The following is a 14,336-nucleotide window of genomic DNA, read 5'->3' on the forward strand; positions in this document are numbered from 1 at the left end:
GGGAGCACCAGGGTGCTGTGCTGGGCACTCTGCAAACACTTCCAGTGGCAGGGCTCAGTCTTCTCCAAGGGGAGGGGGAGTGCTACCTCCTAAACTGTGCTGTTGGTGCTCACTGAAAAGAACCTTCCCTAACTTGGGCAGATTCAATTCAAGATTCCTTTCCTCCACTTGTTAAAAAATTGCTCCTGTCTGGGGGAAAAATGACCGAGAGGGAATTCAGCCTTGGAATGCCACGAACTGCCCAGTGTGAGGCAGGACTGACCCCAGAGCTCTGAGCAGGCAGGCTCTGAACAGAGGGTGAAGAATGCTTCAAAGGCACCTGCTTGGATTTCATGGACATGCACCAAATTAAAAGAAAAAGGCTTACTAAAAATATGCATCTTTATTCAAATAAGGTTATATCTGAACTCCAAGTGTCAATTTACATTAGTCAGAAACAAATATATGAAAATGTCAGCCGTTTGAATTTGAAATAAAAAAACCAAACCAGTAGACAATTCTTCTGTTACAGTAATTGATCCATTGAGAAATGTCAAATTTTCTTCAAATAGCAAGTTACAAACCATAGCAGGTAAACTACAAACTGTAAAACAGGTGATTTACAAACCGTATTGTGCATTTTACTTTTGAAAGATTCAGATGTGACCATGTATTTAATACACCCTGACCAGGACAATCAGATTCTCTTGTCACTGCCAAATATTTGCTACTTATCATCCACAATTCAAATATAATTATTAGACTTGTTCTCCCTCATACTGTCAAACTGGATTCCAAGTTGTCTTCTCCTCCTAGTTGTGAAATCTTACTTGATAAGAAAAGAACCACACTACCAGTGTTGAAAGAAACTTCTGGTAGCCAGCTTGACTGACAAATATTCTTACAGTCCAAATTTGTTGCTATCACTTCGAGGACAGGCAGGACGAAATTGGAGCTGGGCAACTGGGAGCTTTCTTTAGATCCAGTGAGTGCTGAGGCAATTATGGGAGTCCCAAGGAGAGGCAACTGTGAAATGAAGCATGAAGCAAGGTTATCAGTTGTCTGGTGTTTGCTCTGGACCACTTGCTCCCTAAAGCAGAAACTTCCCAGCTGCCCGTGGGAGACGTGTCCGATCCAGCAGCAGCATAAACACATGAGCTGAGCCTCCTACTGAAGGTACAACTGTAGGCTTCAAGTTTCCCCTAGACATACCCAGCCTTCTCTTCTGTCTGACAAAAGACCCAGAAGGATGGGCTGCTCCAGCTTTAAAACAGGGTTATGGTTGGATAAATTCACAGTAACAAAAATCCAGGCTTTTCCCAATGGACACATCAGAGCTGCTCCTCATTACCCCACGTACAGGCACCCACTTACAAAACACACTGGCAAGCCCTTCTGTCCAAGGGCCTTGCAAAGCCTGCTGTGAGAGGAGCAGCTCTGCTGGGATGTTGCACTGGTGGGAGAAGGCCTGTGATTGAAAGGAACAACACTGTACAGCTTCAGAAAAAGGTAAGAAAATAGATTTAGTTACAAGAGTCAGGGTTGTAATAGCTTAGACTCAAGGCACCTGTAAATATCTGCTGGTGTTGAAAGAACTGAACAGACAAATTCTGATGTGTTACTCTGGCTTCTCTGAAAGGTTTTCTTCTTTGATTTACCCATCTATCCCACAAGACTAGCCTGAGGCAGTAGTTTCTCAATCAGTACAGTAAAATCTTCTCCAATTTCGAAATGAATCCCTAAAGCTACCCCACCTACAGAATACTACATCCTGCAGACCTGTTAACTGGTGTGTGGGCAGGACTGTTTTCTGGGTATAGCACAGGCATTCACTTTTTGGACTCTGTATTTTAAGTAGCAAAATATATTGCATAGATATATCATCCCTCCAAACTGACAGGCACAATACTGAAGTGTTCTTCATTACAGTGAACTTGGCAGCATGTGTTGCACTCCAAGGGAGTAAGTAGACTATAGAAATGCAGTAGTAGTATGTTAGAGAACAGATAATTTTTGCAGATTCAGACAAACAAATTAAGAGTTAAAAGTGAAATATTCTGATGCATTTGTGTATTTTATAGAATTTTTAAAATCCACAAAAATACCTATTCTAACTCTACACACAAAACTCAAGGACAAAGTTACCACAGATATGTAAACAAGGCAAAATGATTTAATTTCACATTCCTAAATTTGGCTCTCTGCTTTTTCCTTTCTTGAAGCAAATGTTCATTTGATAAGCAGTATCCAAACCACATGTTCAGCCTTATGCTTTTGATATTAAAGCAGGAATTGACACAAAATACTGGTTCTACAATAGCTCCTGGATTAACAAACATGTCTGAAGCAACACCTTGTGAAGAAATGGTTTAACACCTAATACCTGTACTTTAGAACACTTGCCATGTCCAGATTTAAATCAAAGCATCTGTATTTGATACATGAAAGACACAAGACAGCTTTATAAAAGTAAAGACATATCCATACACTAAACATATCCTTAATAAAATCAGATTTGAAGAGGTATAAAGCAATAATCTTTGCTGGAAAAGTTCCACAAATCTCCAAACAAAATTACAGACAGACTTGAAACTACAAAAAAAAAGAAATCAGGCCCACAGTATACTTGAAGAAACTACTTTATCACATTTTCTCTCACTGCCTAAAACCAAAAGCCAAAATAAGAACATAAGGCTTTCTTTGCTTGTTCTGTATAATTTGGTTTTTTATATCAACAGTCAGAGTCTTTGTGTTCACATATTAAAAAGTGTTTAAATCTGTATTTCATAAAGAGTTAGAATTAACAAAAATATTCTTATACTTTTAAATCCAAGTGGTAAACAAATAAAATGCTTATAATAAATTTTTACTCGCCAAAAAAATTACAGAAGAACGGGGGGGGGGTTTGTCTTCTTCCCCCCCCCCCTTTTTTTTTTAACTGGTATGTCAGAACACTTGGTAGCAAATTGTCTGCACGAATCATCCATCTGCAAATCACACTGTGAACAATCCCCAAACCTTCAATTCCCTCCTCTGGAATCCTAACAAAAGCAGAGGAACTGGGCATTTGCCTTCCAGCATTGATGAGAAAGTTGGCTGAAAACACAGACCTAGACAGGGTCTGCAGTCTTCCCCCATCCAGCATTTGCTCTGCTGCTCCACAGTCTGTTTTTAGCTTTAGCATCAACCATTTAAATAAGAACTCATTTTGTTTAACAAAATTCAATAATTTACAATATTGCCGTGTATCGAACACTAGAATTTCCCTCATTTACAGAAGTGTAGAATTTTCTGTGCATACATACTGCTCTTATGTACACACAAAAGGAACAGGTCATCAAAAGAACTTTTTGGCTGCTGCTTCTTGTTGGCTCCTGAAAAAAATGCAGAAAAGAATTCAAGTACTTATAGCATAAAACTAGCTAACTGCTTTAAATTTTCATTTATTTGAGGATTAAAAGATTCCATTCCTTATCAACAGAGACTTAAGGAAATCAAATATAAGTCATATCAGAAAAACAGGATGTTTTCTATTTACAAAGACAGTGGTAGCATCACTATTGTTTCAATTTTGCATCAGGCACAGAAGGAAAATAAAACCACATTCTGGACAGAAGCCAGAAACTGTGAAAGAACATACAAACTGATTTTTAAAAAACTTTTAGCATTTTTAAAAGCTTCTCAGTATCTGACTGGTCTACAGATCATCTCAGAAAAGGAAACACATGCAATTAAGCAGGGAAAGAATTTACTTGAAATAGGATTTCCTTTTTTCTCTGGCACAGAACATATTTATTTCCTTAGTGGACAGAGACCCTGAGGCTCAACCACACACAGCTGCTGGAATCACAAGGGCATCCCAAAGAACTGGAGGGGCCCAGCCCCTCCTTTGTCCTGGGAGCCACCGTTGGGCTGATGGGCCAAAGTTCCACACCTCAGGAACACCCCCTCTGCACTCTGCAGAGCAGCACACACATCACAAAAGCTGGTGCTGGCAGCAGCACTGCTCTGATATCAATGCTGCTCATCCCTCCCCAGGGGGAGAAAACAGCATTTGTTCTCTGCAGGGCAGCACAGCTGTCTTGGTCCCTACTCCTCATTCTGAGGAGTGTGTGTGAGAAGCAGGAGGGAGGACTCCCAAGCAATGGAACATTATCCTTTCCATCAATGCAAATTTCATTGCAACATTATGGCTTCACAAGGAGGAGGAAGAGAACAGAAGAACCATCCTAATTAGTTTAGCCTGTGACTTGGTCAGTCACAAGCTCTAAAATCCTTTGCCCTGCTGTCTTTAGGTACAAACACACTCACCTATACATGATATAGCCAATGAATAACACTGTTTGCACTGCCATGAATATGATGAAATGCATTGTAGATAAGCACGAGGGAAATGGTGGCAACTCTGGGCACTTTGGTTTGTCACTGGATGGCTGAAAAACAAGAAAGACAATGTTTGAGAAAAGAGCAAACAAGACATACCATCCAAAGACTTACATGTAAGAAAAAAAAACAAGGCCTTTGCAACGTGATCTAAAAATCAGAACACAAGCAGAAAAAGGACAGAAATTACATTACTCTGAAAAATCAAAATCTTACTCATCTAACTTTCCCTTTTTGCCTTTATGGTTCTCAGATAAACTGATTTATGGGGGTTATAGGAGAAAGAATAAGAGAAAAAAATCCCATAAGTTTGGTAAATTAATTGAGAACCTTCTATGGGATCATAAACTAATTGAACTTAATTGCTACATAGGCTAGACTAAGGTGATGAGCACAGTCATCTTTCACACTTAGAAACCTTAAGCAGAACCTGCCCAAGTTTGCCCTGATTAAAGCTCTCCCTTCTGTGCAGAAGCAATACAGAATCTCCTCTGTGGAGAGCTGTTAAGTAGGGGGACAAACACAAAAAAAAAGCACCCAGAAAACCTAATTGCTTGACCTTGTTTCCACAGGAAATTAGACTAAAAATCATGCTCTTTGTGCAAAACTTCTCATCAAGACACAGATCATGCAGTTAGGTCAAGGCACTGCAGTTTTAGCGAGGCAGCTTAATGAAGGATTAATTGCTCCGTAAATTGCATGCTGGCTCATCCTGCTTTTCACTAACAGCCAAAGAAAGAAGTATTACAGTCATGCTTTGCACTAGCAGCACGGAAATTACCATATTTCGTTGTGCTAAATGTTCAATGTCCCTCTTCACTAGATGAAGGTGTTCTTTGATGTCATTGAAGTGCTGAGTTGTCTCATAGACTCCTGCAGAGCCGGGGTGTTGAGCTCCACTGATGGATCTCAGAGTATCAGCCACGGAATTTCTGACACAAAACAAACAGGAAAACACCTTTCAACCCAGAACAGCTTTCCTACAAACAGCAGTTATTCTGGACTCCCAGCAGTTCAGAAAAAGTAGTTTGTAACACGCAGTTGCCCCAAAAGGCAGAAAGCATTTTTTCTAGCTTTCAAGAATACCTGTCAAGAAATAATCCCTTAATCAAACTCTGATTTCAGTGAATTCCACAGCCAGTTTCCATTTGCACAGTGCACCATCTCCCAGAGTCACGCTGAGATCAAGGGCTGGCAAATGCTCTGTTGCTACACATCTGCTCTGCCTGACTGTCTGAAACAAGAGTTTCATCTGAGGCTCTTGCTGAGGCTTTAGGATAAGCAGAGTTTAATGCAATCTTTGAAGGAAACCAAAAGCTGTTTGAGAAATAAATAAATAAAAGCAGTCATGTAAGAAATAAAAATAACGAAGAGGCTTTAGGGATAAGAAAAGATTTAGATACATCCTTGTTTCATGATTATCATTTATATGAGAAACTCATTTCCCATATGCATTGTCATAATACTTAATATTGTCTTCATGGGAATTCATTTTGCTTCTACAACAAACAAAATTAAATCCATGAAAAGTTGAGGTTCCATAACTAATTTTGTTTTAGGTAAACTAGTCAATGAGAGAAAAAAACGTAATCTCTAATCAATATGTTTATATAATTTTCCCCTACTGTGCTGTTTCTTTTGAGTTGCAAAGAGGATTATTCTACAGCTAAAATATTTATCATGTGATTGTTAATCTCTTCATTATTAACAGAATAGACAATCAAAATGTATGTCTTCGGATTTCTTTTTAATTTACTTAAAACTTGACATTTCGCTCAGATGAGAGCTTCCTTCAATGCCTTCCCAGTGCACTCCTCACTCTTTGGACAGTGCTCAGCAATTTTTCAGAGTATCTCAGAGTGATTTGTTTTGGGAGGGAACTTTAAAGCTCATCTCATTCCACCCCCTGCCATGGGCAGGGACACCTTCCACTAGCCCAGGTTGCTCTAAGCCCTGTCCAACCTGGCCTTCACTGTCTCACATTAGGAAATAAAAACAATCTCCCCCACTGGCTGGAATAGTGTTCATTGAGGAAACTGGAAACAAGGTGTGATCATCACATTTCTGAGTGTTACACAGAACTGTACTACTGAGTTTGAAACAGGTCTTATTCATTGTGAAAACAGCAAGTAAACTGATTATTATTTACCTGTACTTTCAATTCATGTTCTAATAACATATTTTAGAACTGAGTTTCTCACTGGAAGATTTTTTTCTTCAATAATCCAAGCAAACCCATGCGACCACCATCATACCCACTGCCTAATAAATGCTGATAGTACTTCTGTCTCTCCACATCCCTCACACTGTTTAGCTTGACCCACTATTGTCAGTGCTAGGACACAAGTGGAACACTCCCTTTGTTCTTCTCCCTCCTGGTAGCACCATCTCTGTGTAATTAAACTGGCACACCCACCTTCCCCCAGGCAGAGCCACTCTTTGGTAAAAGCCAAATAACTTCCCTAAATGTTTATATTTAGCTCTGCATTAACAATACCATGCTGATGGTTTCCATGGTATGAACGTGCAAAATTCTTCTGTAATCAGATGGTTCAGAAATCCACAAATCTTGACAAGAAAATTACTTGGACTGTAAGTCCAGGCAACAACGGGCTGTTCATTTCTATCCAGAAATAAAGCATTTCTTTAATCTAAGGAAAATATTAAGATGATGTTACGCAAACTCTTATCTGATAAGTAGTCACTAAAAGGGCAGACTGCCAACGTTAACAAGAAAATCTAATTTGCTTGCAAGGTATAAAGATTTGTCAAGAATATTAACATAAAAGCTTTCGTGGAAGAACAAGTGCAAAAATGGAAGTACTCTAATCTTCATTCTACAAAAAACTGACCTACTTAGATAAATCACAAGAGCTGCCCTTGAACTAATACAGGAGAAAAAGCCACAACTTGTTTTTCTCCTTTTTTTCCTTCTGTTTTTAAACACAAGGTAGGGAATGTTTTAGCTCCCATAAATGAAGGGCTAAAGCAGCTTAAAGCCATTCCTGATTAAGACAGCGACAGTAAAACATCTTAAAAGAAGTACACAGGCATGCCCATCAAACACAGGCATTTTCTCAAATCCATTCTAGCAGTATAGCACCTTCAAGATAAAGCTTTTCTTCATTGTGTTTAAAAGGGACTGGACTTACCTGCTGAAGTGGAATCTTGTGATTAAAAAAAGGCAAATTAGGGGTTTAGCCATCTTAGGGACACAAACTTACTTTATTATAGAAATTAAATGTATGCAGAGAGTCACCACTAAGGAACTGACACAGAAACTTCAAGTTTGTCAATATTCTCCCACTGAAATAATAAACAGGATTTAAAAGGTGGAAAATCATACAAAATTCAAAACACACCCTTAATGTTTAGAAGGCATTTACCTTATTTCATTTACTTGTCTAATGACCTCTTCCTGAGTTTTCACCACTGTCTCAATCTCTTGCTGGGAAACCTGGTGTGGGGCAGGGGGAGGAAAAAGATCAACATATCTTAGAAAAAGCAAATCAGTCACCCTGCCAAAATTAGGCTGGGCTAGGAACCACCAGGGGTTTTATTTACCTGTCCTTGTTGGCCTGGCAAACCAGCTCCTCTCTTAGCAATCTCATCTGTGACTGCAGAGACGTATCTCCTCTGCTCATCCAGAATCATGTCCAACTGCCTGTTCAGCTGTTTGATCTCCAGATGAATTCGATTCTGCCCCTCAAAGATTTGCCTCAGTTCACGATCACTCACAGTTTCGAAAACATCATCCGCTGATGAGGGAAAAGCACAGGTGGTTCTTACAAACATGCATCCCTCATTTTCCCTGCTCCCTTCATGTATCCCAGTGGATATACCTGCCCCCATCATTTGATGCATTTGGTGTCTGTTTTTCACCACTGACATGGCAAGGGACACTGAACACCCATCCAAGGGTAACCACCCAGTCAGACCCACACTCCATCTCAGAGCTCCTGTTCCAGTACCTCGGGTACTGAACATCATCACAAAGTCCAAAAGACTCTGTGGCAAAGGGATTATTACTTCTTAGCAACAGAAGGCTGGACAATGTTTCAAAAACACATTTGACTATCAAGATAAAATGGTGTAGGACCTTTAGAACATAACTTATCACTGTGCAATAAAAATGACAACCTGAAATTTCAGGTTTAGAGGCCTAAACATGCATATATATACATTCCTGGTATATATGCATTCATATACAGCTAATGCAATCCACAGAAGTAAGAAATGGCTTCCATTATACTTTCAAATAATCAGATTCTTGTTTGCTCAGCATTAGGCAAGCATTAAAAAGCTTTTCCATGTAAGCACACGTTCCAACATATTCACTAACCCATCTTAAACAGATGGGAAAAAAAAGTTTTCTATGAATGTGCAGAAACAGACTAAAAGATGCCCTTTCAAACAACAACAAAAAAGAAGGTCATGCTTGCTTAATCACCACTTTACAGAGGGATGCATGACCTTCTCTCCCTTCTGTTGTTACATGCAGATCCTCATAATTCCCACCATGTTTCCAGTCATTTGTTTTGCTTTCAATCCAGGCATGACCAAAAGAACTTTCTATTTCAGGAAACACTTGACAAAGAAATAACCAAAGAGTCTCAAATAATGTAATTAACGACAGTGGGAGCTTAGTAAGATCAGTCAGAGTATCAGGCCCTAGTTCTGATCATCCTGGAAAATGAACATTCCCCTTGACAACTGAAAAATGGCTCAGATAACTTGCCTGGCTGTCCTTGCACATCAGGATGTTCCTTTTGAAATTCTTCCTTCTTTTTATCCAGTTCTTGTTGAAAGTGTTCAAACTCTTCTTGATACTTCTCTTTATCTTTTTGAGGAATTTCTGCATCTGGTGTTGGCTTTAAAACATTATCAGGGGAAGGGGGCATGTGTGAGGTTTTTTGTCATGTTCTCCACCACTCCTGTGTAACTTACTCTCCAGCAAGGCTGTTCAGATTTCAGATGTGAACACATAACACAAGCACTGGAGCACATTAAGCTGAAGTGAGAAACCACACATTCCCATGGAGACCCACAGCTTTTCCCCAACAGACACATACTTTCTACTACTAAAATGTAATCAAGTTTTACAAGCACAGATGCTGTGTAGCAGTACAGAACCATTCTAGAGGTAGGGCAAGTTGAAAGCAAGAACAGAAATTTGCCCACTTTCCAAACAAAGTATACTTTTTAGTATTTCAGGTTTTGATTTAACATCAGGATTTTTGTTGCTTCATTGATGTTTCCAGAATTCTGGTCTTAAAAACATTAATTACAATACTACCAAAACATAACAGTACCAGTTTCATTTTTCTAAAACAGATCATGTCACAGCTGCATGCCAAAATCCCAGAACAGGGATGCCAAGTGTGACTTCAGAGGGAATGCCATAATCTGGTGCTGCACATAAAACATATACAATAACATACTTTATTAATTAGGCATAAAAATGCTTACTACTTCCTTCCCAGGCTCAGTCAACTGGAAGGTCAGAAATGACAGGACATCATGATCATCTGTATTCAACAAACAAAACAAAAACATGTTACAAATCCCAGTACTTCCCAAGTCAACTTTCCACCTGCAAAAGCTCTTCAAGAAACAGCACCCTCCCAAAGTCCTCCCAAGAGTCTCTGCAGTGGGGAATGAGACTGTACAGGGGCTTTGTCACGACAAACTGAAAATTCTTCTGCTGTAGCCAGGAAAAGGCCTAAGCATATCAGTAGTTTGGGAATAGGAGAGGATTAATTACATCATCGTGGTCAAGAATTGGTATAATGGATCAACACTAGCAGTAGAAAAAAACTCCAACTTCTCTTGCAAGCCCTGCAAGTCCCCACACCATTTGTCCCAGTTTTAAACATTTACTACCTGCGAGTCCCCCCGTTGCTGCAGATATTCCAAAATACCCCTGTGATGGCAGCTCCATGTTCTCCACTTTTGCACACAGCTCATAGTCGTCTTTGTCCGGAGTGAAGCCATTGTTCACTGACACCTAACGGGATAAATGCTGGAATTAACACAGGGGCCTTTGGGTTTTCACACTGTTCAACAGTGTCCCACTGAGGAAGCTGAGGCACACGAGCAGTTCCCTCTCTCAGGGCACTCACAGTCAGGGTTTTTTTGTAGTAGGTGATCTTCACTCGCACGGGGTAGGGCTTGTTCCTGAAGTCCCTCAGACAGGAGGCCAAGGCCTGTGTGGCACCGTCACTGCACACAGAAACAACCAACCTTAGGATTTACCAGCTGAGACAAGAAAGCATCAGCCTATCGCTCAGCAACACCAGGACAGTGTCTCAATAGGCAAGCTTCTCAAAGCCTGTCCCTGTAAGCACACTGAGCTTGTCTGCAGGCTGCAATCTGCAGTACCAGGGGCTTTGCACAGGACACAGTGCAGATGGGATGCAGCAATGGGGAAACCTCTTGGCTCCTAAGACACGTTCCTGCATCTGGGAACAGAGGTGGAAATAAGCTGTAGTCCAGACAGCACCAGCTAAGCTAGACACCTCCCTCCTCAGAGAACACAGAAAGGTCTCAGTTGTGTTGTTCACAACAAACAATCAGAAATCAAAATTAATCCAATTAGTTTTAGTAACAGGCAATTAGCTTTCAGTTAGTCACTTCTGTCAGTTATAGGCTGTGTGTGGAAGATACCTATGAGCAATGAAGAGGTAAAAAGTCTGCACCTCTTTCCGAATTCACCCATCCCAAAGGACATATGCTATTTAAATATCCATCAGCTGCCAAGTTCTGTGCTGTTACTGCCAAAGCAGTATTTTAATAAATAGAAAACCTCAAATATAAAGAAAACAACAAGGTGTCCTATGAACAAAGCCTTGTTTCTCAAAGCCTTTCATGCAAAATTTCATCATTCAAAAGCAAGCATTCATCAATAACACTGAAAATAAACTTACTTCTGATGGTCATACAGAAGTTTTCCATTGTTGCCTACAACAATCACTCCAGGGTTGTTTTTCTAGAAAAAGAAATGGCAAACAAATGGAATAGTTTAATTTGAAGTAAAATATAAGTAACATCATTGACAGCCTTTCTGTGATAGAGCACCTTAAGTCGTTACACCTCAGATGTTTTATTCTTTTGGAATTTCTGAATGACACTAGCAAGCTGCATGCTCTGCAAGAGACTGACACGTTCTTTGCATAGTTAGAGGTGGGAAAAATACCTACAAGTTAAGTTCCTGGGTATACTACCAACTACCATAACTGGGCAAATGCAGAAACACGGAAGCCACAGTTTGGGGAAATTCAAATGTAGTGAAGACACAGTCCTTGAAAGTAACAGATGACTTAGAACATCCAACTTTGGATGGTTTTCCCAGTGTTATGTAGCCAAACAGACACTATGTTGACAATCCTACTGACCTTGTCACAGTCATTAGAAAAACCTTAGGAGCTTTCTGTCAGAGACTAAACAAAGGCTGTTGAACACACCCTCAGTTATTTGAATTGCTAGAGGATGAAAACGAACTAAATGATAATGGTAAAAAAATTGCAGAAGAATTTCTCCATAGAAAGTCAGAGATTGTAATTTTAAAAAGTCTTAGACACTCCAGTACTTAAGACATGTCAGACCAATACAGGCATGACCAAGACTTCTGTTTCCATTAGAAGTGACACATCATCACTTGAGACAAAGGGTTTTACACCACACTGACTGAACTTGTCGTGGTCAGAGTCCCAGTGCTATCAGAGTTCTGGCAAGCAGTGCTGTCCATGAGAAACTTTTGGCAGAAGGCATCCTCAGCCAACTAAACTATGCCACTGTCCATGTTTATGCCAGAAGTCAGGAAAAAAAAAGGAAAAGGGAAAAGGATCTAAAAATTTGTAGTAAGTTGAACAATACTCTGATTCTATGTCTCATCTCTGAAGATCAGAAACATAAACATCACCTTCAGTCTTTCAATTTTTTATATATGATAAAGTTTGCTGTATATCAAAAGCCATCTGTAGGGGGGAAAAAAGGCACATACACCTACTAAAATATACCTGAAATGTCTAAAAGCAAGTTAAAGTCTGCAGGGAAAGCAAAAAAAGCAAAGCAGGTCTACTATATATTATTAAAGTTTCCCAGGATCATTCTGGGCTGGAACACTGGAAATTGAAAACAACAACTGTCACTCCCATCTGCTACAGAATTTTTGCTGCTGTTCCAGAAAAAGAGCATCTCTGAAGGCAGACATAGAAACTGGTGTTCCCACAGTGTTGTATTCTGGTACAATATCCCTCTTCCAAAGCACACATCCCCAGATGTATCAACATCAAACTGTGCACAGACATTCCAAATTTCAGATTTTACATATGTACATGGTATCTTCCTGCCAAACTCGACACATGAACCAATGTTCAGTGGAGATTCATGATGTGTTATGCTTCAACTTTTGAGCTTAAAAAGCAAGTGTGAAAAAGTCTAGTAAAACTTCTGTAAGGGAAACTTGTCTATTTTATTTTATCCCTTTGAAGTGAAAGGCGGGAAGAGTAGGAAAATAGCATCCTATTTTTTCCACAACATTACATGTATGAAACACACCAGAAATTAGTTTATAGTCTTTACTAGAAGAGTTTACTTCCAACTAACCTTTCCATCATTGTCAAAAGAATCAAAGAAAATTCCCACACCGTTCCATTTATCAGCTGCCCCGAAAACAGGACCTTCCAAGCCTTGCTCTTCTGTAAACCAGACTGCCTATTGGGAAAGCAAGAAGAGTCGTAAGTGAAGATTCCCTTTTAAAGCAGGGCCGTTTGTTTCAGGGAGATCAGGGTGTTCATACCAGTCCATCAGCTCCAATGCGGCCTCTTCCCGTAACTCGAAAGGTCACTTCGACTTCCCAATATTCAAATATTGACTTGTTTTTCGTCCACACTGACCCTTTCTGGCTTTTCAGAGATGTTGTTATACGAATCTGATCTGCACTCGGTATGGCATCTAGAAAGGAAAGGAACCAACACTTTATGTACAAGAGAGAAAATATTGCAAGTGCTTAACTAGACAATTAACAAATCTTCCAAACTCAGAAAATTTTCTGGTCTCCCCAACTAGAAAACAGTTTTCAAAATAACTTTTTAGGCGAGTACTCAGCCACTTGGGGGCCAGGAGAACCCAAAATTAAAGTCAAATAAAAAAAATGAAAAGCACAGCAGAAGTTACTGCAGAGAAACTATAGGAAGGCAGAACCTTATGTGCTGTAAATGTCAATACCTTCTACGTGGGGGGCCACTAAGGAGAAAAACCTTTCTGAGTAGAATGGAACCCTTAACCCGTACTGCAGAGAACACATAGCCGGTATAGACGTTGTTCAATTAAGTGGTATTTGCGAAAGCAGAATTTTCACATGATGAAACTCAGCACTATTCCTGGCCGTGCCGGGGCGCGGGCGGCCCGTCCGCGGTGCAGCGCGGCAGCAGTGACACATCATCACTGCTGGAGTCCCCTCCCCACGGCCGGGGCCGCCGCGGCACAAGGGCGCAGGAGCCGGGGGGCCCGCGGGCGCTTCACCGCCACCGCCGCGCCCGCTCTGCGCCGCTGGAGCCACGCGGGGCCGGGGGCACGGCCGGTGCTCGGCCCGCCGGCCCCGGCCACCTTCGCAGGGTCCCCCGGGCGGCCGCTGCCGCCTCCGCCGCGGGAGCGCGACCGGCCCGGCCCCGCCGCCCCCCGCCCGCCACTTACTGCCCGTGTGCACCCAGAACGGCACCGTCCCGTCCGCCTGCACCAGGTGCGGCCCCTTGAAGCTGTACTTGTACTCAAAGCGGCGATGCGGCGCAGCCGCCGCGCCCTCCGCCTCCTGCGCGGCGGCGAGCGCCGGGCGGGCGAGGGCGAGCAGGAGCAGAAGGATGGCGAGCAGGGGGAGCCGCGCCGCCATCTTGACCGTACGGGACGCCGGGCACGGCCAGCGGGGCGCCGCCTGATTGGCCGAGCGCGGGGGCGGGCACGAGACGGGGCGGGGC

General features: G+C 41.5%; 1 protein-coding gene across 2 annotated transcripts; it reads right to left on the reverse strand.

The window, feature by feature from the left end:
* Positions 1 to 363: 363 nt before the first annotated feature.
* Positions 364 to 14,282, reverse strand: LMAN1 (lectin, mannose binding 1). Of its 2 annotated transcripts, XM_051774628.1 has the most exons (14): positions 14,059 to 14,282; positions 13,163 to 13,317; positions 12,970 to 13,077; positions 11,289 to 11,350; positions 10,485 to 10,584; positions 10,246 to 10,369; positions 9,832 to 9,890; positions 9,101 to 9,233; positions 7,927 to 8,120; positions 7,749 to 7,819; positions 5,144 to 5,294; positions 4,291 to 4,412; positions 3,285 to 3,353; positions 364 to 1,005 (listed from the first exon to the last, which is right to left on the reverse strand). In XM_051774628.1, exons 1-13 carry the CDS (start codon positions 14,249 to 14,251, stop codon positions 3,317 to 3,319), a joined length of 1,509 nt encoding a protein of 502 aa, XP_051630588.1. In that variant the 5' UTR covers positions 14,252 to 14,282; the 3' UTR covers positions 364 to 1,005; positions 3,285 to 3,316. The 2 variants fall into 2 exon arrangements, with proteins under 2 accessions (XP_051630588.1, XP_051630587.1); XM_051774627.1 differs by having other exon boundaries at positions 364 to 3,353.
* Positions 14,283 to 14,336: the final 54 nt, after the last annotated feature.

Source organism: Manacus candei, unplaced genomic scaffold (genome assembly GCF_025592945.1).
Source record: "Manacus candei isolate 608988 ecotype Guabito, Panama unplaced genomic scaffold, ASM2559294v1 h1tg000209l, whole genome shotgun sequence".
Taxonomy (NCBI): Eukaryota; Metazoa; Chordata; class Aves; order Passeriformes; family Pipridae; genus Manacus; species Manacus candei.